We start from the raw sequence: 27,875 nt of genomic DNA, 5'->3' as shown, positions 1-27,875 counted from the left end.
GCTTTTTCATAATTTTTTTTTTTAAGCAATCGGGGTTAAGTAACTTGCTTAAGTTTACACGGCCAGTTATTTCTGGGTGTGGTACTAAGTATCAGAGCCCAGATTCGATCCCAGGTCATCCTGACTCTGGGGCCGGTGCTATTACTCACTGAGCCACCTGGCCACCCCTAAGCAATTGAGGTTAAGTAACTTGCTCAAGGTTACATGGCCAGGTGTTTCTGGGTGGGTGGTAAGTGTCTGAGCCTGGATTCAATCCCAGGTCATCCCAACTCTGGGGCTGGTGCTCTTACTCGCTGTGCTACATGGCCGCCCCTAGCTATTTCATAATTATGATTATACACAACCCTGGTGAACATCTGAACGATTACAGTAATAAAATTTCAGTGGATAAAAAAAAAAAGAAAAAAACAAAGCACCACAGAAGTTATTTGGAAATCATGGCAGCTAATAAAAGAGCAGAAAATTCTTAGTTTCCTGGTTTTTGGTGTCAAGATCTTCAAGAAATAAGATGAAGGGTGGGTAATATTCCCAAAAGGGGTTTCATTCCAAAAGCAATCAAAGATAATACAAACCTAAGATTTTCACTCACTTACTTTTTTCTATAGTGTATACATGATGTCCCAAAAGTCTTACTGCAGTTTTAATCATAAAACTCTCCCTTTCAGAGCTGACCTCTTCTCATTTCTTTGACTATAAACTCTGTAGATAATTTTCAAACGTACAACTTTTATCTTTCCCCAGGGCTCTTATTTCTATTTCCAAATGCCTACGGATTATTTCTCCTTGTTCCCACCATCATATTCAAATCTTCAATCCTTCAAGTTTACACGCTTCATGTTGTCACATGAGCTCTATTTTACCCAGTGTCTAGTCCTCAGTTCTGTAACGGAGAGATGTTTAGGAAGACTTGTTAATTCTTCAAATCAAAAGACATTTTAAAGCTTGAGGAAACCTTAGAAATCATCTTGTCTAGCTCCCTCATCTTCCGATAAATAACCAGAAATTCCAAAGCTAGATATCAGTAAGGTGGTACTAGAAGCCTCTGTTGTTGTTTAGTCATGTCTGACTCTTTACGACCTTATGGACCACACTGTACAGGAGGTTTTCTGGAAAAAGCTATTCAAGTAGTTTGTCATTTCCTTCTCCAATGGATTAATGCAAAAAGGGATTAAGTGACTTGGCCAGGTCACACAGTAAGTATCTGAGGCCAGATATGAACTCTGGTCTTCCTAACTCCAGGTTCAGTGCTTTACCCACTGAGCTATCTAGCTACCTCTACTAGAACCTGTATCTAGTGCTTAATTACCAGGCTAGTGTTTTCCACTATGATCACACAAGGAACAAAAAGTCTATCATAACAGTAATGTATAATGTTATATTCTCTGAAGGGGGTTCACCCAGAAGCAAAAAAATCTGTTAATGGTGTAAAGTACTCCCTCCACCAAAACATACCACAACCTTTCTCTATGATTTATTTGATGGTCTTTATGAGTCACTAAACCAAAGGGTAGGGTGGGGAGAAAAGAGAGGAAGACCAACAATCTACTGCTGTTGAAAAAGAACTAGTTTAAAACCAAATACTTCACATTTGTCCAAAACTTATATTTCACAAATATCCTTATTTCTGTGACTGATAAAATTGTTTTACTGATCTCAAAACTTCAACTTCAACTATCTTTAGCTCACACTTCATTCTATATTCAATCAATAATTCCTTTTAATTCTTCCTGGATTTCTATTCTAAGAATTGTACTTCCTATTTCTAATCTCCCCTACATACTAATCCTTTTTCAAACACTGCTTTCATCACCATCACTGCTTTAAGCAAAAATTTTTTATGGTTGTCTCTTGCCCATAGGATAAATTCCAAAGCCCTCTGCTTTGCCTTCTACTAGTCCAATGTCATCTACCATTATTTCCTCTAACGAACTGTCTGGTCTGGCCAGAACAGTCTACTCACCACATTTCAAACATGTCAATCATGATCATTACCACATTCATACCTTGGTTCATATTGCTTTCTGGCACAGAATTCTCTCCTCGTAACCAAAAGTCATTTCCCAAACCATAGTCTGAATTTGTTCTCTCTTTTAAAATTACTAAGTCGGCTAGGTGGTACAGTGAATAGAGCACCAGCCCTGGAGTCAGGAGGACCCAAGTTCAAATCCAACCTCTGACACTTAACACACACACACACACACACACACACACACACACTAGCCGTGTGACCTTGGGCAAATCACTTAACCCAAATTGCCCTAATTTTCCCCCTCCAAAAAAAATAAAAATAATAAAATAAAATTACTAACTCAGAATGCAAAAAGTCTTTCAAATGCTACTGTCTTCCCTCTAAGACTATTCCAATTTATCCTGCCTACATCCTGTCAATAGTTGTTTGCATGTTATTTGCCCCTTTTGATTGTGAGCTCCTTGAGGACATGGTCTATTTTTGCCTTACTTTGTATCCTCAAGCACCTAGCATGGTGCCTGGTACAACAGGGTGCTTAATAAATGCTAGCTGAATAAATAAAAGAATTTATGCTGTTATCTAAGTCATATGCATAAAAATAAACAAAACCAGGTCAAAGAAGAACATTTCACTGTAACATTCCACTACAGATTTCCCTCTCAAGTCACATGTATTGTTACAATGGAACAGCTTGATCTGAATCTTGGACATAAACACTGGTGAGACAGAAAGGGATCATTTGACTTAAAGATCTTTAAGACTCCCTCGAAATTTCATGGAGGGAAAAACTAAAGGCTAGAGACGGAAGTGATGTGTCTAAGTTCACAAAGGGTGTAAGTCAAAAACCCAGGCTTTACGACTCTAGTCGTGTTTGTTTCATCATACCCAGTCTTATCCCCATGAATGAACCACTGAAAATATTTTCTCTTGATAGAGACAGCTAGGTGGTAAAAAATATTCATTAAGTATTAGCATCAGGGTTACGAAGACTTGAGTTAAAATCTTGTCACACTTGGTAGCTATATGAACCTAGGCAAGTCACTTATCTTCTCTCCACCTCAGTTTCCTCATTTGTAAAATGGGGATAATAATAGGATCAAACTAGATAACATTTATAAAATGTTTTGCAACCTTTAAAGCACTAAATAAATATTAGGTATCATTATTCCTATTCAAGACCATTTTCTATACTAACCACTGCTTTTCTTTGGGTCACAAAAGAAAAATGTAATGTCAACTCTTTCTGCAAATCTTCAGATTCTTTATACCTCCCATCAGCTAATGTCCCAAGAGATAAGATTCAGGATCTCCAGAATGTCCCTAAGGTGGTTATTAGGTCATTTATCATGAGGTAGAAGGGACCCTAGGGATTATCAAGTCCAACGCCCTCAATTTAACTATTTATATTGAATTTGTATTAATCTCTCTGACCCTCAGTTTCCTCATCCATAAAGTAAGGGAACTGGACTAGACAGCCTCTGAGGTCCCTTCTAGCTCTAGAGTTAGAATGTAATAATATCTCTGGAAGACATTTAAACTTGGTAGCTACACTAAATGAAAACCCAGATTTGTCTCCTTCAAACTTGCCCCAATAATGTTAGAAGAAAAAAAATGCTGATTTTTTTTAGAGTTAACAAGAAATCATTATTAAAAAAGAGCAACGTGTGATCTTGAGCAAATCACAACTTTTCTAGGCTTTCCTATTCAGTAGCAACAACTCATATTTGCAAGCCCTGTAAGATTTGCACAGTGCTTTCTTCACAACAACACTGTGAAGAACAGAGTCCTAGTATTATTTCCATTTTACATGAAAGGAAATCAAGACGGTGAGAGGTTAAGTGAATTACCCAGTTACACAATTCATAAATGTCACTGGAGATATTTAACCCAGGCCTCCTGACAATTCTAGTACTCTATGCATTACACCACAATGCCTCTCAAATGTATAAATTGAGGACAAGATCTCCAGAACCCCTAAAATTCCACTAGTCTATGAGTAAAAAAACGAATCCCTTATTATACAACCTATCACACCAAGATAAAATAACTTTGCAAACTTTAAATACTTTGTAAACTCTATGTTATGAATACCAAATTTAGTGCAATACTGGTAAGTCAACAGGGTTTATTTTCCTTAGTCTAAAAACCTCATCATTTAATTAGGAATACAATAATGATACTATAGTTGAGGGATAATTAATTCATTGCATTACTAGGGCATTGTACATACCCCCAAATCAAGGAACCTAGCCAAATACTAGCTCTTGTGATGTCTCTCATTTATTTACAGATATTACTTAGAATTCCTGGTAACTAGGTGGCACATTAGATAGAATAATGGGCCTGAAGTCAGGAAGACCTGAGTTCAAATCTAGCCTCAAACTCTTACTATCTCTGAGTGAACCTGGCCCAGTCACTTAACCTGTATGCCTCAGTTTCTTCTTCTGTAAAATGGAAATAATAATAATAGCACCTACCTGCCTTCCAGGGTTATTGTGAAGATCAAATGAGATAATAACTGTAAAGCTCCTAGTATATAGTGCCTGGAACACAGCAGGCACTACAGAAATGTTTGTTCTCATCCCCTCTTCCTAATGGAATATTAGTTTTCTCTCATTCACTTTTTTCCATAAATACTTACTGAAAACGTGGTTTTCCAAATTAAAGAATGATAAATACAATTTTACCTCAAGAATCCCCACAATTGTGTTATTAGCTATCTGCCTAGTTTTTTTTCTATATCAGGATTACATAGTACAAGAAGGGAGAACATGTTGTAAAACCAAAGGTAAAAAAGTCTGATAGTCAGGATTTGTTTCTTCCACTAATATCTTAAATATATTTTTTAAATTTTGCCATTGAAACTATTGCTAGCAAATTTAATTATGATCTAAAAGATGACAAACCAAATCCATTTTAAGAACAGACCAAGACTCCTTTCAACTTCCATGACTCATACATGAAAATGTTTATCAAAATAACAGGTAACATGTGAAGAATAAATCTTTGAGTTCAGAAACAAAACTAATAGGATTTGAGCTTTTCTATGTATTTCATGAGAAAGATACAAAGGGAATCCTCAGGAGTGGCAGCCTGCAGATGGGTTGCTATGCTTCCTGAGGGGTGGACTTAAATGAATGGGTCACAATGAACATTGGATTTCTCCAACCAGATCAATATGCTTTATGAGACTATCACAGACTTCTGTACTGAGGACAGCTGCCCCATGAAGTCAGTTGGTCCAAGATATAAGTATCATTGGGCAGATGGAACCAATATAAAGAAGCCTATTAAGTGCTCTATACCAAAGTACATTGATTACCTGGACTTGTGTACAGGACCAGTTGGACAATTAGACATTATTTCCATCCAAAAATAGGTGTCTCCTTCCCAAAGATCTTCCATGTCAGTGGCAAAAACTATCCTGAAGCATCTGTTTGGGTGTATGTACATATTTACCACTAGCACTTTGACCCAGTGATCCAACTGCAGGAAGAAGCCCATCTTAACACATACTTAAAGCACTTCATTTTTTTTTGGTGCAGGAATTCAACTTAATTGACAGAAAAGAATGTGTACCTCTTCAAGAACTGATTGAAAAACTGACCTCAAAAGACAGGAGAAGATGGAGGGCTATTCTAATCATATCTTACTTAAATTAGGATCTCAGGAATATATCTGGGGTTATTTGGTTGGTTGATTTGGGGATTTATTTGAATTTATTTTCCTTTATATTTTTCCTCCTAAATAAATGAAAACCTTTTCTGTTACCCCAGAAGGAACCCCCCCAAAAAATTGCATCTGCAAATCAGTGACAGAGATGCTTTCTATTTAAGCAAGCTATACCAGAAGAGAAAAAATGCTGTTTATAGAATACACGGAAGAACCAGCTTGAAATCCAAGACATTCACACATGATTAATGCTAACTCACCTGCAACTCTATATACAGAAATAAGTGTGAAATGTAGAATTTTGAATATATAAAACACTGAGTCAAAGATAAAACTATTGCCTGTTATCAGCTATTTGATAAAACTACAAATCATATGTTCATTATGACAATAATAGAAACAGGACACCAAAATACTATAATTTTTTAAATGTTTGTTTACAACTGAATGAACTGATACAAAAACAAAGAAAGCAGAAACAAGAGAAGAGCACATATGACTATCATAATATAAGTGACACCACTAAAAGCAAACTGAACTCAAATTAAATGCAACGACTAATACTGGTTCCAGAGGACTGATGACACAACATACCTCCCTTCTCTCAATATGGGGGAAGCTATGGATGCTGACTGTTGCAAATGCTGACAGATTCAGTGACTGTGTTGATTGGCTTTGCTTGACTGTGTTTTCTTTGTTACAAAGGAGGATTCTAGGGAGCGTATCAGGAAATGACTGTGGTGTAAAAAAACAACAACCCAAAAACATCAATAAAACTAAACTAAAATCCATTGTTTACTTATCTAGGAGACTCAAACTGCTATAGATCAGTTAATAATTCAACAATTTAAGAGTTCATTTAGACTGAAGACAATGCATTTTAACTGAGTTATACACTCAAGGGAAAAATTCATTTTGTAGCTATGCCACCATTCAAACTCCATCAGAAGTTTCAATTATCCTAATCACAAAATCTTTTAAACACCAATATTGCTCCAAGGATAACCTATGATTGTAAATGAAATACAGAATGCCACCATCTCCAAAGAATAAATACTAGAGGTGATCCCAAGAGCAAAAGAGATAAAGAATCAATTGAAAAAAGATTTCAGCACATTAAAAAATTTTCTGGACTTTCTCACAAGCAGTAGTAGTGTAAGGAAATATGAACTATCAGAAAAAGAAGTCAGTTTGTCATATAGTGAGAAGAAGGGATAAAAGACAGACAGTCACACTGTTGCACTATATGTCCTGAAATACTAAGAGACCTGGAGAAAAAACCTCTAGCACATTAAGTAGACCCTCCTCTTGGTGGAAACAGAGTCAAACAAGTCTAAAAGGTTCAGAAGGTATGATTAGGTTCCAAAGAGTAGTCACACTGATAAAATCACAGATATAGTGAAGTGTCCAATTATGTCAGTTATAAAAAAGTAACATGGGCAATCCAAAACTTACAGACACACAGGAATGTGTATGTGTGTGTGTGTGTGTGTGTGTGTGTGTGTGTGTGTGTGTGTAAATTTTTTCCTGGATAGCCCCCAAAACTGCATTTTCAGCAATCTCTTTTCTCACTTTCTTTCTTGATTCCTTTGAGACCCTATCATTATTTAAACCCACTCCCAAATTCACCCAAATAAGATGTGTATTTGGTATCCCAAACTGGAACTCAGAATATATTTCCTACAGATACATAATTATACTGTGACACACCAAATAAATATGGCTCATACTGGGTTTTGTTACTAACATGTATAAAAGGAGTTTTGATTTTGAAACCGCCTACTCTGCCTGGTTTAAGTTCTGTAGGCCTCAGTTTCCTCATCTGTAAGATGAAGGGAGATAAAGTTTTTTCAGGCACAAAATCCAATGAGTCAGGAATGTTGCCAAAAGAGAACTGATAGGTTAAAGGAGAAACTACTTTCCACAAGAAAGTAGAAACAGCTTTTCTCCTTTGAAAAATAAAATGAGAGAAGATATCAAGAACGCCTCTATCTTCAAACTTTAGATGAGTATCAAAATAATTTTCAAAACAATGTCTCAATATCTATCTAAATTTTTTTAACACTGATTTAAATTTTTTCATTTTCAAGGAGCAGCATTAATCAATTAATTATATCTAAAGCTCATAAGGATAAGGCATTAGTATTGCTCAAACAAAGGTTTTTACCTTTTAACCACCAATAAAGGATTCATTTACATAAAAATAAATGTGATTTTTATAGGGTAGGATTAAGTGGTCTGTGTCTTTTTAAAAAACTTCCCTAAGATAGAGTTACAAAGAGGTCAAACTGGTTTTACAATTTAATCTGGTTTCAAAGGGCTGTATCCTTTATTAAAGAAAATAAAAATCAACATTCTGAATCATCACTGATAATCTTTGAGTTATAAGCCAGAAAGTCATAAAAGAGACTATTAGAAATTGCTTGGAAATTGTCCGAATAGCCTGAAGTTTCAGGGAAGCAATTTTGTGTTCTGATTTAGAGGAACTGATTTCATAGGGTCCCTAGCACTTGAATGACATGCAATTTATAAACAGACTTGCCTGTGGTTGCAAAAAGACCAAACATTTTCATAAACAGTAGGAAATTAGGCTTGTGACTACCGAGTATTTAGAAACAGAGAAACATAAAACAAGTCTGTGAATCTGTTTACTTGACATTCATAACTACAGGTAACACCCAAGGAAAAGATGCTACTTTAAGTTTCAAGAAAGTAATCTCAATCTTTTACATGCTTCTTTACTTTCCTTTCTGCTCTTCTATTTTTTTCCATCTCAATCCCTATAGAATTTCAGCCTTACCAAAAAAAATCAATCTTGGCATTATAGGATTAATAATTAGTAATATAATAGGATTAATAATATTGTATTATATAAACCTCTCTTCCTTCTGTATTGCTGTCTCAAATGTAATTGAAAACAACAGGTGACAACTCATAAATTTCTGCTCAAAAAAATAAGTGCATTAGCCAGGAAATGAGAAGCCAAGTTACAGATAGGGTGCCAGACATGGCATCAGGAAGATGTATGTTCAAACTCTACCTCAAAACAATTTCTAGCTGTGTGACATTGGGCAAGTCAATGAACCTCTCTAAGCCTCAATTTCTTAATCTGTAAAATGAGATTGGACTTGATGGCCTCTAATGATCTTTCCAGCTGCTTTATTTTGTACTCCAATATCTAGTGTAGTGTTGGCACACTGTGAGCATTTAACAAATGCTTGTTAACCAAATCTATAACCCTGTGATCCTACAGCTTTTACTTATAAATATTTAAGTAGTAATAATGATTTTTTTATCCAGACTTAGAAAACTACAAGACATTGTAAGATGTCTCATCTCTCACCTCCTCCAAAATATTACCATCCTGAATTCTGGGAGTGGTCTTGGAAAATATGTTTAACCAATTAAACACAAATAAATTATAGATGATCAATTATAAATATTAATTATAAAATCTGCTTATGACCTAAACCAATTCAACTACTTGAATAAAAGTGGTGATAATAGGTCAAATAAAACTGGTAATAACAAGTTTCTCATTATAGTAATTAGCTATCTACATTTATCAATCAAGCTACTAATTAAGCTAATATACTTTAAAAATTATTTAAACTAAAGAATTATTTTTTAAAAGTAGTACTTACATTTATCTGCAATTTCATCAAAAACTGCACCAGCCTTCTGTTCAAACTGTTAAAAAAAAAAAAAACAAACAGAAATAATGTCTTTTGGCATTATCCACCTCCCAAGGGTTGTCTTTTTCAACCCAAATGTGTAAAAATACACAATAACCAACATATGTGGTTATTCAAAAACTAATGAGAAAATATTTGAAGGGGAAACATAATCATAGCACCCAATTCCTTATCACTAAAGTAACACACCTTCTCAATGAAAAATTAATAATTATAAAAGCCTAAATGATACCTAATGTCATACCTGTTTATTTCAAACAGAGCAATAAAAAGTTAAAAAGAAACCTAGGTTAAAGAAAAACAAATTCATGCCAAGTCCCCCATATTCATAAGAGCTCACAATAATGCTCCAAAAAAATATGCACAAAGAACCATACTAAGGACCATTTTATGATTTTTTAGGATGACCAATTTTAACAAACTAACAAAATTTAACAAATATTACCCTTCATTTGTACTACATCATCCTCTAAACTAAATCTTACCACCAGCATTCTGAAACCTGATATGTACTAGAACTGATAACACAAGCAGCAGTAGAAATTTGTTTTAATATTCATAGTAACTCAGGGCGGGGGCGGGAGGGTAGAAGAGTTTCATGAAGTGACCCTGAACAAGTCACTTCTCTTGGCCTTATTTCCCACATCTATAAAATTAGAGGATTCAACTAAATGGTCTCTAAGATACCTTCTAGCTAATTACCTATGCCAACCAAATAAGAATTACTACTATTAAATGTTTTTAAAATTATTCAGTAGTTGAGTGAAAACCCATTTAAATCTATCAAATTTATTTCAGTAGCCAATTGTAGCACAAACACAATATTTACAGCACCTATGGCACATATATGCCGGTATAATTCTGAATTGCAAAATGTAACAGACTCTCCACATGGAAGACAGAACCAAAAGATTTATTCAAACACCAGGAAGCCAAATCCCAACACCAGAAAGTCAAATTCATCATAACAACAAAGAAATCTATATACAATAACCATGCATCAGGCACCCCACAAACACTCACAGTTGGCTGCCTGCTTCCTCTGTCTCCCTCAGCTTTAACTGCTCTGACCAACTTCCTCTGGGCTTCCTGTCCCACCTACTCAGCAAGCTCCTCCTACCACAGACTCACATGACTTAGATTTCCATGTGACTCAAGCAGGTCACATGGGCCTATTATTGGATAGGAAAGATGTTCCCATTTACATTACCATTATACCAGCAGCCAAAGAGATTTTCTAAGACTAAGGCCATTTCAGTGCAAAGAACACTGTGCTTTGATGCTGCACTAAACATGACTTAGTAACTTGAATTATAAAAATTGTAGTATATGCCCATCTCTGGTTCTTATATTAAATAAGCTTTCCCCTCCCCCCATGTTTCTAACTAACATCCCGTGGCCCCTAAGATACTTATTCTTCTTTAATATTTTCAAATGCTACTATATACACTGAGTAAGCATCACAGATTTAGAAGTAAGAAGGCTCCTTAGTACAACCTTGTAATTTTACAAATGAGGGGACTGAGGTACAGAGAGGATAAGTGACTTACTCAATGTTAACTGATATCAAATGGTACAGCTGAGGTTCAAACTCAGGCCCAAGTTCAGTTCCCTTTCTAAGGTTTAAAGATTTATCTGCTTTAATCTTGTACAATTTTACACTTCAAACTCAAGGCCAGGTTTTGGTCAGTGAATGTTCTACCAATGCACTGAAGCTTTTACACTGTATTTAATCAGAGTTGCTTAGTATTCAAAATACTCCTGAGGATAAACCAAGCACTTTAGGAGGCATATTACAGCTAGGAAAAATATCTAATTTACCACAGCAATTTAGATTATTTAGAAAAACTGCTTAAATCAAATATAATTGATTGTCATAGAATCCCAAAACATACAAGCAATTATAAGAAAGCTAGATAGTTAAATCAAGAATAAGTCATTATTATAGTTTCTGCCTATCTAGAAGTATTTCTCAGAAAGAGCATATAAAACTAAGCATTTGGTTGTCTTTTTTAAAAAAATAAAGATATTAAACCCCACTCCAACTCTGCTAACCTCTGTATTTAATCACATACTACCATAATAATTTTGGCTTATGTTTATATAATGCTTTACAGCCTTACAAAGTGCTTTGTCAATATTATTTCTTTTGATCCTTATAACCCTGGATAGCACATAGTACAAAAGTTAACAATCATCCAACAAACATTTATTAAGGGCTTGCTCTGTGCCAGACACTGTGCTAAGTTCTGGGGACACAAAGAAAGACAAAAACAGTCACTTCTCTCAAGGAGCTCACTTTCCAACAGAAAGAAACAATCAACTATTATTTATTAAGCAACTACTATCTGGAGATACAAGTACAAAGACTAAGATAAGAGTCAACAAATACATATTAAAAAACTTACATACACAATACACAGTAGTAAATGACCACAGCAGTCTATCTGACAAACCCAAAGACCCAAGATTTGGGGACAAAAAAAAAAAAATCACTTAACAAAAAGTGCTGGGAAAATTGGAAAGCAATCTGGCAGAAACTAGGTGTAGAACAGTATCTCATGCTGTCATACCAAGAAAATGTCAAAATGGGTACACTATTTAGACATAAAGGGTGATATCATAAGTTAATTAGGGGAGCATGGGTTATTTTATCTGTATGTATAAAGGAAGAATTTATTCTCAAACAAGAAAAAGAGATTACAGGATGCAAAATAATTTTGATTACATCAAACTAAAAAGGTTTTACACAAACAAAACCAATGTAGCCAAGATTAAAAAGGAAGTGGGAAACTGGGAAAAAAATTTTATAGCAAGTCTCTCTGATAAAGTTCTCATTTTTCAAATATATGGAGAAATGAGTCAAATTTCTAAAAATAAGGGCCATTCCCAAACTGATGAGTGGTCAAAGGATATGAACAGGCAGTTTTCCAGAACAGAAAATTAAAATTAAAACAAAAACAGTTTTCATGTACTAGCTCACACCTATCAGGTTGGCTAATGATAGAAAATAAAGTGACAACTGTTGGAGCAGATGTGGAAAAACAGGGCCACTAATGCATTTTTGGTGGAGCTGTAAACTCAAGTTCCCAAGAGTAATTTGGAACTATACTATAAAACTGTGCATACCCTTTGAGCTAGTAATATCACTACTAGATCTGTATCCCAATGAAATAAAAGAAAATGGAAAAGGACCTATCTGTTAAAAAAAAAAATTAGTAGCTCTTTTTGTGGTGGCAAAGAACTGGAAATTAAGGGGATGTCCATCAATTGGGGAATAGCTAAAGAAGTTGTGGTATATGACTGTGATGGAATACTATTCTGCCATAAGAAATGATGAGCAAGTAGATTTTAGAAAAAGCTGGAAAGACTTATGTTGAGTGAAATGGGCAGAACCAGGATAATACTGTACACAGTAACAACCTCATTGTGCGATGACTGACTTTGACAGACTTAGCTCTTCTCAGCAATGCATCAAGGATCTAAGACAACTCCAAAAGACTCACAATGGAAAATGCTATCCATATCCAGAGAAAGAACTCTGGAGTTTGAATGTGGATGGAAGCATTTTATTTACTACTTGCTCTCCTTTTCTTTTGTTGTTTTTTTGTTTCTTCTTTCTCATGGTTCTTCCCATTAGTTCTAATTCTTTACATCATGACTAATGTGAAAATAAGTTTAATATGAATGCATAAGTAGAACCTATATCAGACTGCACGCTGTCTTGGGGAGAGGAAAGAAGAGGAGAAGAAGGGGAGAAAATGTGAAACTCAAAATCTTGCGAAGGTGAATGCTGAAAACTAAAAATAAGTAAAATTTTTAAAAAATAATAAGCAAGCAGGATTCTTTCAGAAAAACCTGGACAGACTTACATGAACTGGTGTGCAAAGTGAAATGAGCAGAACCATGTAAACATTGTAACAGCAATACTGCATGATGATCCACTCTGAATGACTCAGCTGTTCTCAGCAATACAATGATCCAAAACAATTCCGAAGGACTTACCATGAAAAATGCTATCCTCATACAAATAAAAAACTGAGTGAATAAGATTGAAGGGTACTTTTTTCACTTAATTATTTCTGAGGTTTTTGGTCTGTGTTTTCGTTTATAATGTGACTAATATGGAAAGTTTTCCAAGACTTCACTTGTATAATCTATATCAAACTGCTTGCCTTCTCAAGAAGTGGAGGGAAAGGGGCAGCTAGGTGGCAGAGTGAACAGAGCACCAGCCCTAGAGTCAGGAGGACCTGAGTTCAAATCTAACCTTAGACACTGAACACTTACTAGCTGTGTGACTAGCTGTGTCACTTAACCCCAATTGCACTGCCTTCCCCCTTCTAAAAAGAAAAAAAAGTGGAGGAAGAGAATTTAGAACTCAAAATTTTAAAAGACAAATGTTAAAAATGTTTGTTTACAAGTAACTGAAAAAAAATGTAAAAATTAAATGTAAGAAATATTATCCAGCATAAATATGAAGCGAATAAGCACAAATATATACAATTTATATATTTGTATGTATACAAATATATACAATTTATATATTTGTATGTATACAAATATATACAACAGGGTAGTCTAAAAGGGAAACTACTGTCAGGAGTAGTACTGTCTGCAAAGGCTTTGTGAAAAAGGTGATGCTTGAGCTGCTATCTCAAAAGACAGGAACTCCATAAAACAGAGAGAAGTAGTTCCATCCACATTTTACAGATTAAGAAACTGAGGCTCAAAAAGATGAAGTCACTTGCCAAATCATAACACAATTAGTAAATAGAAGACGAGAAATTAAAATTCTACCCTTCTGGTTCCTAGTCCAATGTTCATTATATTATACTGCCTCTTTACTACTATTATGTAGGAACTGAAAGGGACAAAAAAAAAAATAAGCACGCTGCTCTCAAAGTTTACAGTTCAGAATATGCCAACATGTCACTTTTCTCACCTTAATAAGGAACAGAAATTACTACTTTACAATACTACCCACATAAGTGATCAATGTTTGGCAAAATAAATACCAAAACTTTCTAACGACTTGATAAGAAATTTTTTTTTCCTACACAGAAAAGGAATCCAGTAGTATACTAAAAAGAACTGTAAACTTTTGGACCCAGAAGATCTGGGTTAGTAAATAATAGCAATATGCAAGTAACTTACCCTTGCCAAGTTTAAATCGATAAATGACTTCAGGGATTTATTCTTTAGGTCTGTCTATAGAAAGTTCTCTGCATTGAGATGCTATGCTTTTCAAATTCTTATATCTGTTCTATGCTTTTTCTGTCTGTCCTTCACTGTCCTTCTTGCTGTTATGTTCTTGCCTGTAATATTATAAAAATTTTGAAGCTGAAAGGGTCATAAAAAATAGTTTATTAATTTTACAGATGAAGAGCCTAAGTGTTAGGCAACTTACCTAAGGTGACAGAGATAAGTAGTGGTACAACTGAAACTAAAAGCCAATTTTCTCAAACCCACTGAGCACTATATCAACTACCTTAGTTGCTTAAAAGTGACTTTGGGTTTAGAAACTGGATAAACCAATTTTGGGGAAATATGTTTGAAACAAAATTTAATAGGCTCTAGGTGACCAACTGAGGGCTCTCCTGTAATCACAGATGGTCACCCATGACATTTCTTTGGGCTATTCAGAGAGCTTTCCAATTCCTTCTTTGTTCTTGACTATATTCCAGAGTCAAGTTTGCGGGAGACGTAACCACTAGATGAAAAAGATAATACTGTATACAAAAAAAAGCAATGTCAGGAAAGACAGATGCCAAATGAATGATACAGATAGTAAGGGTTATAGGAATTGGTAACTGAAGGGATTAATGAGACCTGGAGATATGCAGAAAGGTTTCAACATCCAGTCTTGGTGACTTTCTTTTTAGCTGCCTGTACAGCCTGAAATGCATTCTACTTCTTTCAAGGCTCAATTCATGCTCTACCTCCTACAGGAAACCATTCCCTATCCCCTTGACAGTAAATTGTTGTTTTCATCCTTAAGTTATCATGTATATATTTATCTGCTTACATGTACTTTCCTCTAATAGAATGTAAGCTCAAGGGCAAAGTCTTATTTAATTTCATTTTTGTCTTTGTATCCAAAATACCATGCTTAATACATTTGTTTACTGTATAAGATGGAAGGAACTGAGCTAATAAGCTTCAAAATATAACTGAAACAGGTTAGGGGAATGGGGAATTTCAGGCTACAGGAAAAACATATGGCAGATGGGAGGTAATTTAGAAAAGTAAATTCACGGAACAGTCAATGAGTACTGAACTCTATCTAAAGTGGTAATTCATTTAAAGAATAGTTGAAAAGTCATGGTCAGAACCATGAGTAGGTATATGTGGAGAAGTTTTAGTTGGGAAATTAAGCCCAGAGCCAGTGAAGATTTTGCAAGGGGAAGAGAAAAACAAAAAAGTATAGTATTAGGAGTTAATCAAACAGGTGGCATACTAAACGTAGGAGCTTACAAGGCCTAAATTACAATTTTGAAAGCAAAGACAGAATGAAAAATATATATTTAAAGTTAACATTTCAAAAATTATTAATGTGACTCTATGAGTGATTGAATATGTAAGGCAAAGGAACAAATAAAGCACAACATATATTTTGTGATTGGGCCAATAAAAGGATGCCCATATCATTGACAAATATAGTTAATTCTGTTATAATACTTGTTTTGAAAATGAGAACCTGTTTCAACTCAATTGATATATGAGGGGAGAAATCTAAGCATTAACACAAATTTTGCTTCATTCGCTTATACTCAACTTTTTCCTTGAGAGCACAGAAAACTGAATCACTTTATAACTCACAAATTTCAACCCTTCCATTTTCACAAGCAAACCAGGGTAAAATGCCATATTTATTATAAAGCTTCTGATGTAGTAGAAGCTGAGGACAAAAGAGGACTAGTCCCTACAAACACACTACTCCTCCCTGGTGTTTCCTCCTCCTTCCACCTTTCCTGGAGTTTCAGGCAAATGAGGCCCAGTTTCCCCAGCAGTCCCCCTGGGAACTGCAGCACAGGACAAGCAGCAGCCCAAGGCAGACACCTCCATTATTTTATTATAGTATTTACTGATTTCCCAATCATTTAACAGGTAAAAAGCTATGTTACTATTTTTATTAGGTTCCTCTCTCTTTTATGTGTGACTTATGTTTTTGAGTGTTGTGCTTCAACCCCATTTTTTTCCATGAGCTCTGTGGTTTTTATTGCTCAATTTTGCATAGTATGTTGATTTTTAGGAATGCATTTGTCCTAGTATAACTGTACTGACTGTAGTGCAGTCAAGAAAGCAGTTTATTTTCTTAGGGGTAGAAGGACAGGATACCCCTCTAAATTCTGTTATCCAATAATAAGCTGGAATTCTCTATTAACTGGCATTTATGAAACTCTACAATACAATTATAAAAGAAGCTCATACAATGATCCCTATAACCCCAGGATAGTATGATAGTCTCAATGAAAACATTACTGAATTATATTCATGCCAATATCAATGTTGAGCTTATTTTATTGTATTCTAATTATCTGAAAAGAGATACTTCATGATGCCTATCTGAGAAACTCTCCACAACTAGTATATTTTGTTAAATAAAATAATTCCTTTTTTGAATTACCAGATAATCTACTATAAAAAGATAATTTTAATCAAAAGATAAATCAAAGGTTAAAAATTTCAACACAGGGGGCAGAGTCAAGATGGCGGAGTAGAAGCACAACCTTCCCGCGGCTCCGGCTTCCACCCTCCCAATCCATGTAAAAAGGGGACTCTAAACAAACTTTGGAGCTGTAGAAACCACAAAATGACACAGAGAAGCGAACCTCCCACCGAGGACACCCCGGCAGGTTGGCAGGAATCCAGCGCAGTGCTCTGGGAGCTGAGGCTTTAGCCCCAGGGTGGGCCTGACCAGCCGCTGGGCAGAGGGCCTCCAGATCAGCAGTGGCTGTGGCCGTTTCCAGAATTATCAATACATAGACACAAAGGATAAAGTGAGAGGTCGGTACAGTCTGGACTTTGGGACCAGTAAGTGGAGTGTGTGGCCACTGAGACGCCAGCACAGCCAGCGCCACGTAATCGCTCTTGCTTTAACCTGCTTGGATCTGGATTGCAGTCTAGGGTGGAGGTCCTGGGGTGTATGTCTAGCTTGCCAGAGCGTGTGGAGACCTCAGAGAGGGCACCCATCTAATACCTCCGGCAGCTGAGAAAATCCCAGCGTTTGGGACGAAAGCTCCCCTGTCTGGTGGCAGAGTCCAACTGTGGCAAAAAGCCCATAAATCAAGGAATTGAGTGGCAAAATGAGCAGGCAAAGGAAACAAAGCAGACAGAAGATTCCAACAATACACTCCTATTTTGGGGACAAAAAGGAGCAAAGCATGGAACAGGAGGAAAGCAGTGAAGTCAGAACTCCTGCACCAAAAGCTTCAAAGGAAAATACAAGCTGGTTACAGGCCATAGAGGACCTTAAGAAAGATTTTGAAAACCAAATAAGAGAAGTGGAGGAAAAATTGGGAAGAGAAATGAGAACAATGCAAGAAAATTATGAAATGAGAGTCAACAGCCTGACTGAGGAAAATAATACCTTAAAAAAACAGACTGACTCAAATGGCAAAGGAGGCTCAAAAAGGCAATGAGGAGAAGAATGCCTTAAAAAGCCAAATTTGCCAGATGGAAAAAGAATCTCAAAAACTCAATGAGGAGAATCATTGCTTCAGAATTAGATTGGAGCAAATGGAAGCTAATGACTTTATGAGAAATCAAGATGCTGTTAAACAGATCCAAACAAATGAAAGAATAGAAGGCAATGTGAAATATCTCATGGGAAAAACCACTGACCTGGAATATAGATCCAGGAGAGATAATTTAAAAATTATTGGACTACCTGAAAGCCATGACCAAAGTAAGAACCTAGAAATCATCCTCCAGGAAGTTCTCCAAGAAAACTGCCCTGATGTTTTAGTACCAGAGGGCAAAATAGAGGTTGAAAGAATCCACCGATCACCTCCTGAAAAAGATCCTGAAAAGAAAACTCCTAGGAATATTATAGCCAGGTTCCGGAATTCCCAGATTACAGAGAGAATATTACAAGCAGCCAGGAAGAAACAATTTGAATATTGTGGAAACACAATCAGGATAACCCAGGATCTGGCAGCTTCTACACTGAGGGATAGAAGGGCTTGGAATGTGATATTCCGGAGGCCAAAGGAGCTGGGATTAAAACCAAGAGTGACCTACCCAGCAAAACTGAGTATCATGTTTCAGGGGAAAATATGGTCATTCAGTGGAATAGAGGACTTTCAAGCATTCTTGCTGAAAAAACCAGAGTTCAATAGAAAATTTGACATTCAGATACAAGAAGCAAGAGAAACATGAGAAGGTGAACAGGGAAAAGGAATCATAAGGAACTTATCAAAGTTGAACTATTAACATTCCTACATGGAAAAACAATAATTGTAACTTATGAAACTTTTCTCAGTAGTTGAAGGGATTAGAAATATATATATTTGTCTATATATGAGGGTATATGGGCATATGAATACATATGTGAATGTGTGTATATATGTTTACAGGTATATATAGATAGAGGGCACAGGTCCAATTTAACAGGAAGGAATGATACTTAAAAAGTGAAATTAAGAGGTGAGAGGAATATAATGAGAGGAGATGGGGAGAGACAGATTGAGGTAAACTATCTCATATAGAAGAGGCAAGGGAAAATGGTTTAAATGGAGGGGAAGAATAGGAAGGCAAAAGGGAATGGGTCAACCTTATTCCCATTGAATTTGGCTTGATGAGGGAGTAAAATACACACTAAATAGGGTATCTCACCCTCCAGGAGAATAGCGGGGGAAGGGGATAAGAGGGGGGATGATAGAAGAGAGGGTAGGCTGGGGGGGGGGAGGTTGGAAGCACTCACTTTTGAAAATAGACGGGATCAAAGTGGAGAGTAGAGCGGGTGGGAGGTGGGATGGGAGGTAGGGAAGTGTAATCAGTCTTACAATGTATCTACTATGTTATTGTTTTGCATTAGCCACACATGTGCAACCTATACTGAACTGCAGTATCTTCCCAGTAGGGGTGGGTGACGGGGAAGGAAGGGAATAAATCTGGAATTGAAAGTTTTGAAATCAAACATTCAAATATGTATATATATGTATATATGTGTTTGTGTGTGTATATATATATATATATATACTATAATTAATACCATCTTACATGTAATTGGGAAATGGGATGTGCAAGCACTGAGGCATAGAGATCCACTGGAAAAGTGGAAAGGGTTATGGGGAAAAATGTGGGAGAGAGCAGACTGGAGGAGGGGATATCCTATGGGACTGCTATTTTGGGTGTGGGAGAAATGGGGAGAAAATTTGTAACTCAAAATCTGGCGGAAACGGATGATGTAAATCAGAAGTTAATAAAGCATTAAAAAAAAAAGAAGCAGATGAGAGAAATGGAGGACAAATTGGAAAGAGAAATGAGAACAATACGAGAAAATTACAAAATGAGAATCAACAGCCTGACTGAGGAAAATTACACCTTAAAAAACAGACTAACTCATATGGCAAAAGAGGCTCAAAAAGGCAATGAGGAGAAGAATGCCTTAAAAGAATTTGCCTGATGGAAAAAGAATCGCAAAAGCTCACTGAGGAGAATCATTCCTTCAGAATTAGATTGGAGCAAAGGGAAGCTAGTGACTTTAAGAGAAATCAAGATGATGTTAAACAGATCCAAACAAATGAAAGAATAGAAGGCAATGTGAAGTATCTCATGGGAAAAACCACTGACCTGGAAAATAGATCCAGGAGAGATAATTTAAAAATTATTGGACTACCTGAAAGCCATGATCAGGGGAAGAACCTGGAAATTATCCTCCAAGAAATTCTCAAGGTAAATTGCCCTGATGTTCTAGAACCAGAAGGCAAAAAATAGAGGTTGAAAGAATCCACCGATCACCTCCTGAGAAAGATCCCAAAAAGAAAACTCCTAGGAATATCATAGCCAGGTTCCAAAATTCCCAGATCAAGGAGAGAATATTACAAGCAGCCAAGAAGAAACAATTTGAATATTGTAGAAACACAATCAGGTAATCCAGGATCTGGAAGCTTCTACACTGAGGGATTGAAGGGCCTGGGGAGAAAATTTGTTAACTCAAAATCTGGCAGAAATTAATGATGTAAATCAGAAGTTAATAAAACATTTGAAAAAAAAAATTTCAACACAGTCTGTGAGGTGGTAACTTGTCAATGTGTAGAATAACGTTTTCTTGGAAAAAGTGCTGTAAAAGTTCTTAACAGATGACACAAAGTTTGAGCTGCTGAAAAGAGTTGTCTAAGACTTAAAAGTATCTCAAAATCACTCCTCATGCAAACAATTATGATAAGACTCAGGACTACCAGTAAAACATTTAAGATTTTTTGCTCATGAGGTCCTTACAGATTTGTCATACACTTTCTGATAGGTGAAACTATTACACAGAATGAATACGGAAATATTTTCTTCATCAGAATTCATCTATTATAAATTGAATTTGTCATATACTTAAAATGAAAAACCAAGCTATAAGTCATAAAGATTCAGAGTTTCGTGTAAAATCCTTTTACTTACTCTATTTTGTATATAGATATGCTTATTTTATAAGTGTTTGTTAAGTCTGGAATAGAAAAAATAAAATATTCAAAAACTAATTATTAGAAGCCTAGGCTAAAAAAAAAAAATTCCATAAACTTAATAAATAAAAACATTCCTCTTTCTGTTACTTAGGCAAACGGGGTCTGGAAGAAAAAAGAATACATAATAGCTCACTTATTAAAAATACATATGATATAAAGAGATAAACAAAGAATAGAATACAATAAGCTATATAAAGTATATGCCTCTAAATAGGTATCTCTCTAAGAAGAAGCATGATGTAGTGAAAAGTGCACTGGACTTGTACAATCCTTGGCGCAGTTATATACTAGCCTTACAACTTAATGTCCCTGATCCTTATCTGCAAAACATTAAGTATTCAGATTTGTTACAAAGATCAAATGAGATAATAATGTATTTAAAGCATATCAGAAATATTTTTAAAGTCTATATAAGTGTAAGCTGCTATTACTACTCACTTTTGGGGAAAAAAAATAATTTTTTGAAGGAAAGTCTTCCTGACCAGTGCTTTAAAACCTTAATGAGATGTTTATTTTCTACCACAAAACAAATATGATATACTGTTTTTCCTTATTTTTATTCCAGAAAATATCTGAACTTCAGCTATAACTAGATGGCTAAATAATTTGTGGATTTGTAAATTATTTTCCTCATTAAAACTATGCAGACTGCAATTATTTACTTGCACTTTTAACAGAAAAAACATAAAGTATAATTGTATTTTGATATGCAAATTATTCAATATTTATTAGTCTAACATCTATTCAATTTTTAATGGTATACAACGTACCCATCAGCCAATAAATGCACCAATTAGGAAAGTCAATGAACATGTACAAAGTATGCTATGTTACTTATATTAATAAGTATCATTCCAAGGATCTGTAAGGTCAACAAAAGATTCTCCCTTCACCAAGACAGCAATCCTTGGACATGTCAGATGCTCAAAGTTCATGGTCTTGCGACTAAAGAGATGTTGAGGCTCTCTACAAACTTAAGCTAATATGATCCTTGGAAAACAGGCACAGCTTATCACTATCAATAATAAAATACATAAAAAAGTAAAAGGCCAAGATACCTCTAAAAAATGAGACAAGAAATAACCTTTTTTTCTTGCCTTTTTTGGAGGGCAGCTGGGGTTAAGTAACTTGCCCAAGGTTACCCGGCTAGTTTTTTTGTGTGGGTGTTTAGTGTCTGAGGCCGGAACCGAACTGCGATCCTTCTGACTCCAGAGCCGGCGCTACTGCGCCACCTAGCCGCCCCAAGAAATAACCCTTTTAAAATATTTTTTTTAGTCTCTAAGATCTTTAAGGCTATAATTAAATGATAGGCTCATTGGTTAAAAAATTGTCAGCAAATGGAGCTAGGAGAAAAGTATTCAGCTTTAATCTTAAAAATAAATACACACTGCTAAAAACATACAGTTGAAAAAAATTACCTCAATTTTTAAATCAGAAATCTTCATCAGAAGAAATTAAACTCTTCTATAACATTTTTTAAAATGTCAATTAAACAAAATAGTGAAATTCTGCCACTGTTTTGTCTCTGCTATGCTAAGCAGAAATCAGTATTATCAGGTTGGCCTCAAAGTGGGGGAACTGTGACAGTCATCTTTCCCTTCTTTGTAGGCCCTGGAACCACAGCTGTAGTACACTGAGTTATCATGTTAGACTTTTTTGATATGTCAGTGAGATGTGCAGAATTTTTTTCTTACTCCTAAAAAAACTTTTATTATACAAGATGGAACAGTTCTGAGAGAAGGTAAAGGAAGGAATATAATAGGAAACAAGTGGTATAAAAACAAACGATAGCAGTACAAAGTAATTTTTTTTTTAAAGCAATTGGGGTTAAGTAACTTGCTCAAGGTTACACAGCCAGGTGTTTCTGGGGGTGGTGCTAAGTATCTGAGGCCGGATTTGATCCAGGTCATCCCAACACTGGAGCCGGTGCTCTTACTCGCTGAGCCACCTGGCCGCCCCTAAGCAATTGGGGTTAAGTATCTTGCTCAAGGTTACACAGCCAGGTGTTTCTGGGTGGGTGCTAAGTGTCTGAGCCCGGGATTCGATCTCCAGGTCGTTCTGACACTGGAGCCGGTGCTCTTACTCGCTGTGCTACCTGGCCGACCCCAAAGTAATTTTTTTAAAACACAGAAATGATCTATTCATTAAAGCAAGTTAATTCGTGAGGTTATCTCAGTTGCAAGGTGCTATATGTACCTCAAAGAAATAAAACTCCTTAATTCACATTAGCCTATCAATCTAAATTAGTGAGGTTTCAATGTAGAAACAGAGAATGGATCTAGGGATCAGAGTTCATAAAAAGAGGACTGGGATAACATATTAACTATGCAAAAGAAATATTTAAGCCAAAATGTAATACTGGCCTTAGCATATCTCACTGGCATTGAGGGCACACAAACTAAATTGAACTTAATCATGTCTTCTGCTTTGTTTTTATACCATCTGAGTTAATTTTGTGTAATGTTTTTGTTGCACAACTGAATAAATACCAATTGATGAATGTCATGTTTTTTGGCATGTTCTCACACTGTATTTTGACTGTCAACACTTAAGTAAATAACCTAAGGTGATGACCCATAAGACCCTATGTTTTGCTTTAAAATATTAAGAACCTAAGAAGTTTATTGTCTTTTTAGATAGTATGGAAAATGCCAGAAAAAAATTTCACACAAGACTTTTTTTTATTGTGAATTTACAACCAAGTAAGATGGATGGTTCCACATACATAGTACAATAAAAGAACTGTACATACAAATGCAGAACTTTATTACATTCAACACCCTTTTAAAGATAAAATAAACAACCATAATTTTAAAAGCTGCCCTACTTGCCTGATTCCTTCTGACCATTCTTTTGTTCTTTTTTGTGTATCAGAAAAAAAAAGCTTCAAACACCTTTTTGCTTTCTTTTCTTCTTTATTTTTATTTTATAATCCTATCACTGTTTTCCTTCTCCATCCTATTCCCATCACGGCTAAAGAAAAAAATCCTTATAACAAATATACACAGGTAAGTAATATAAAATCCTCCACTGGCTATGTCCAAAAACCTATTTCTTAACCTGCATCTTGGGTCTATCATCTCTCCCTCAGGAGGTGGGTACTATGCCTCATCAGACTTCTGGAATCCTGGTCACTGAATTTATCCACATTCTTAAGTCTTTCAAAGTTTTTGTTTTTTTAAATATCTGCTTGTTTCAGTTCTTGCAAGTCTTCTCAGGTTTTTCTGAAAACCATTTCTTTCATCACTGACAAGGAACAACAGCATTCCATTACAAAACCATAATTTGTTCAGCCATTTCCCAATTAATGAACATCACTTTAGATACTAGTTTTTAGCAATACAAAAAGAGATGCTATTAATATTTTCATGTATATTGGTCCTTTTCCTCTTTCTCTGATTTCTTTGCAGCATAGATCTATGTGGTATCACTGGATCAAAAAGTATGCACAATTTAGTGATTATTTTTGGCCACTGTTCCAGATTGCTTTCAAAAACTGATGGACCAATTCACAGCTCCACCAACAGTGCCCCAATGTGTCCAGTTTCCTTCACCTCCCCAAACAATGATAGTCTTCTACTATTGTCCTCTCTTTTTGGATATGATGGTTGTGAGGTAGAATCTCAAAGCTGTTTTTTTATTAAAAGTGATTTGAAGCTTTTTTTTTATATCACTTGGATATTTTTCCTTTGAGAACTGCTGGTCATACCCTTAGTGTATTTATGTATTAGAGAATGTCTGTCATTCCTCATGTAATCTTGGCATCAGAGAAATTTGTTGCAAAATTTCCCCCAGCTGCCTGTTTCCTTGCTAATTTTAGCTTCATTGGTTTTGTGTAAAAACTTTTCAATTTTATGTAATAAAAATTGTTCATTATATCTTCTATAAACTTCTCTATCCCTTGTCTTATTATGAATTCTTCCCCTATCCATTGTTACAAAAAAATATTTCCTTCCTTGCTCCTCTGACTTGTTTATGATGTAACATTTTATACCTAGGTCATTTGGAGCTTGAGTGGTTAGATTGTGAAATGCTATTCTATGCCTAATTTCTGCCATACCACATTTGAGTTTTTTCCAGCACCCAAAAGATTTCTTGAAAAGACAGAAAATGAAGTTAAGAAAACTTACAGCAGTTACAACTATCATTCAAAATTGGAGAAAAAAAATGAATATAAAATAGTTTTATAAATTTAGCAAATGATAGCTTTAGAATGGGAATAAATTTTCTTTGTACTTTTATTTCTTTCAAGATTTATGGAAATGGAATACTACTACAATGCTCGATTAAGTTCTTTGAATAAGAAAAGCATTATTTTACTCATTCATTCTAATAAAAAAGGCCAGTGGGTAAACTACTGACAATTTGCTTCTCAAAATCCTAGATTAAAATGTGCTTCATTAGCAGTTCTTAATAGAAAAGAGAAAAAAAACAACATTCAAAACAAAAAAACCTTTCTGCAAAATGAATCCTAAAATAGCAGATTTCTCTGAACTACAATGAAATTATCTAACATGCTACATAGCCACTGAATTATTTTCTTTTTTTTTTTTTAAGCAATTGGGATTAAGTAACTTGCTCAAGGTTACACGGCCAGTTATGTCTGCATGTGGTCCTAAGTATCTGAGCCCGGATTCAATCCCCAGGTCATCCCAACACTGGTTGCTGGTGCTCTTGCCAATGCTCTTACTTGCTGAGCCACCTGGCCGCCCCTGAGCCAACTGGGGTTAAGTAACTTGCTCAAGGTTACATAGCCTGTTGTTTCTGGGTGGGTGCTAAGTGTCTGAGCCTGGATTCGATCCCTAGGTCATCCTGACACTGGGGCCGGTGCTCTTACCCGCTGTGCTACCTGGCCATCCCCGAATTATTTTCAAACGGAGGAATTTCGTGAAGCAGAATACCAATTCTGTTAGAAGATATTCTACTTAAACTGCTTGGAGAACATATAAATTATTTGTAAATTTGACATTAAACATTTTTAATGTCAAACTTACAAGTCATCAAGGGCATATTACAAACCTAAAATATAAAAACTTGGTTTAAATGGGCTTTTTCCTATAATGAATACTAAACAAGGACATTTATTTTTAAACAATTAAAATTCAGATGATGGCTTAATTTATCTAAAATTTTGCAAAGTGCAGGCTTTCTGCTAACAAATCACCATTGATGACTAGCTAACATTAATATAACATGTTAAAATTTGCAAAGCACTTTATCTTTTACATTTATACCACATGTTACACCTACTATAAAATATACTATATTTAGTATACAAAATAAATATATTTTAATATTTTCTTTTTATTATCAGCCCTATGAGGTAGGCACAAGTTTTATCCCTATTTTAGAGATAAGGAAACTGAAGTTCATAAAAGTTAAGTAACTTGCCCAGGGTTCCACAGCTAGTTAATAGATAGAATTTGAATTCATATTTTCCAGATTCCAAGTCCAACCCCCTTCGTGCCTAGCTGCCTTAACTGGAACTTTAAATAGAAACAAATGCTAAAAGGTATAGCCAGGATGGTGGTACCCATAAGATCTGACTCACAATTCTATAAAGACCTAGAAAATGAACCAGACTGGAGGAGGTGTTGGAAGAGGCACAACAGTGCACTGTTGGTGGAGTTGTTGATTGGTACAACAATTTTGGAAAACAATTTGGAATTAGGCAAATAAAGTGAAGGAAATGCCTATATCCTGTGACCCAGAGATTCTATTATTTATAATCCAAGGGCTTATATCATGTTTATGCCACAAGGAGGCTGATATGAAAAAATATTTATAGAACTGGAAACAAAGTAGATACCTATCAACTGGAAAATGGCTAATAAACTGGTACATGAATGCAATGCAATATTACTATGCTCTAAGAAAGGATAAATTTGATGACTAAAGAGAAACATGTAAAGATCTAAATGTACTTATGCAGAGGGAATTAAACAGAGGCTTATACACAATGACTACAACAATATAAATGAAAAATACAAAATATATACTACAAATGAAAGAACTATGATAAAAAATTAATGTTGCAAAGTTGTAAAAAAACAAGCATGGATCAAAAGAAGAAACATTAGAAGGAACTTCCAATAAATTTCTTTGCAGAGATGAAAGGTCCACAGAAAGTACACTGCACATATATCTATGCTTTTTTAGTTTACTGAACAGTTATGCTGATTTTTTCCCCTTCTATCTTCAAAAAATACTGTTTGTGATATGGGATGTCTTTCTGAGAGGGGGAGGAGAATGAAGGCTACAGGGAAACTATGGTGATTTAAAAAAACAAAAGACACCAATAAAAACATTTTAAAAAATATTTTTAAAAAAGAAAATGTAGCAAAGAGAATCCTGTTTGGGAAAATCCAAGAAAAAAATCTGCAAGTCTCTTTTCCAGCCTCAGTTAAATCGATGGTTGCCTAAATTTAGCCTTTTAGCAAATAAGGCAACAATTGTCCCTATGTTTATTTACAATCATAAATTCAGGTTTTTAAATTAAGCTTTTATCTTACCAATTTTAATTTATAAAGTGGAAAAGTCCCACATTAAAAAAAAATAGGGTGCTTCACAATTCTTGAATATAAAAAAGGTTTCTCTGGATTACTGCTCCCAGATTAGGTATGTGATGTCATGGGAAGGGGTCATTAGTTACTGTAGTCAACCAGTATGTCCCTCTCAATTTAAAATTTTACAACACAAATGGTTAAAATTAATCCACTAGTATCTACTGGATACCTTTTCCAAAAAAGTTTAAGCATTTGTGCCTACCTTAAAAGTAACCTATGTAATTAATAAGGGCAGGAACAACAAAGAGCTAGCCAGTCTGCAAAATACCTGCAACAGGAAAAGCTTTCAACA

At 35.3% G+C, this 27,875-nt stretch overlaps 1 protein-coding gene and 1 pseudogene across 11 annotated transcripts in view; one reads left to right on the top strand and one right to left on the bottom strand.

The window, feature by feature from the left end:
• Positions 1–27,875, bottom strand: part of ZMYM4 (zinc finger MYM-type containing 4) — a 135,641-nt gene that overhangs the window by 85,147 nt on the left and 22,619 nt on the right. For 9 of the 11 annotated variants that reach the window (XM_069067905.1, XM_069067907.1, XM_069067902.1 and 6 more), the window contains exon 2: positions 9,286–9,331. Coding sequence is in view for 6 of the 11 variants with exons in the window: in XM_069067902.1 (XP_068924003.1) it covers positions 9,286–9,331 (46 nt within the window). In the remaining 5 variants the exon portion in view is untranslated. Of the gene's footprint in view, positions 1–6,235; positions 6,377–9,285; positions 9,332–27,875 lie in introns of all 11 variants that reach the window. The other 2 variants (XM_069067908.1, XM_069067909.1) reach the window with 1 other exon arrangement.
• LOC138146169 (MOB kinase activator 1B pseudogene) lies at positions 1,059–6,220 on the top strand (annotated as a pseudogene).

This window comes from Petaurus breviceps, unplaced genomic scaffold (genome assembly GCF_028583685.1).
Source record: "Petaurus breviceps papuanus isolate PSGF00001 unplaced genomic scaffold, PetGlider_PUasm1.0 90760, whole genome shotgun sequence".
Taxonomy (NCBI): Eukaryota; Metazoa; Chordata; class Mammalia; order Diprotodontia; family Petauridae; genus Petaurus; species Petaurus breviceps.
The sequence above is the reverse complement of the archived record's forward strand: the minus strand, read 5'-3'. Positions and strand labels throughout refer to the sequence as shown.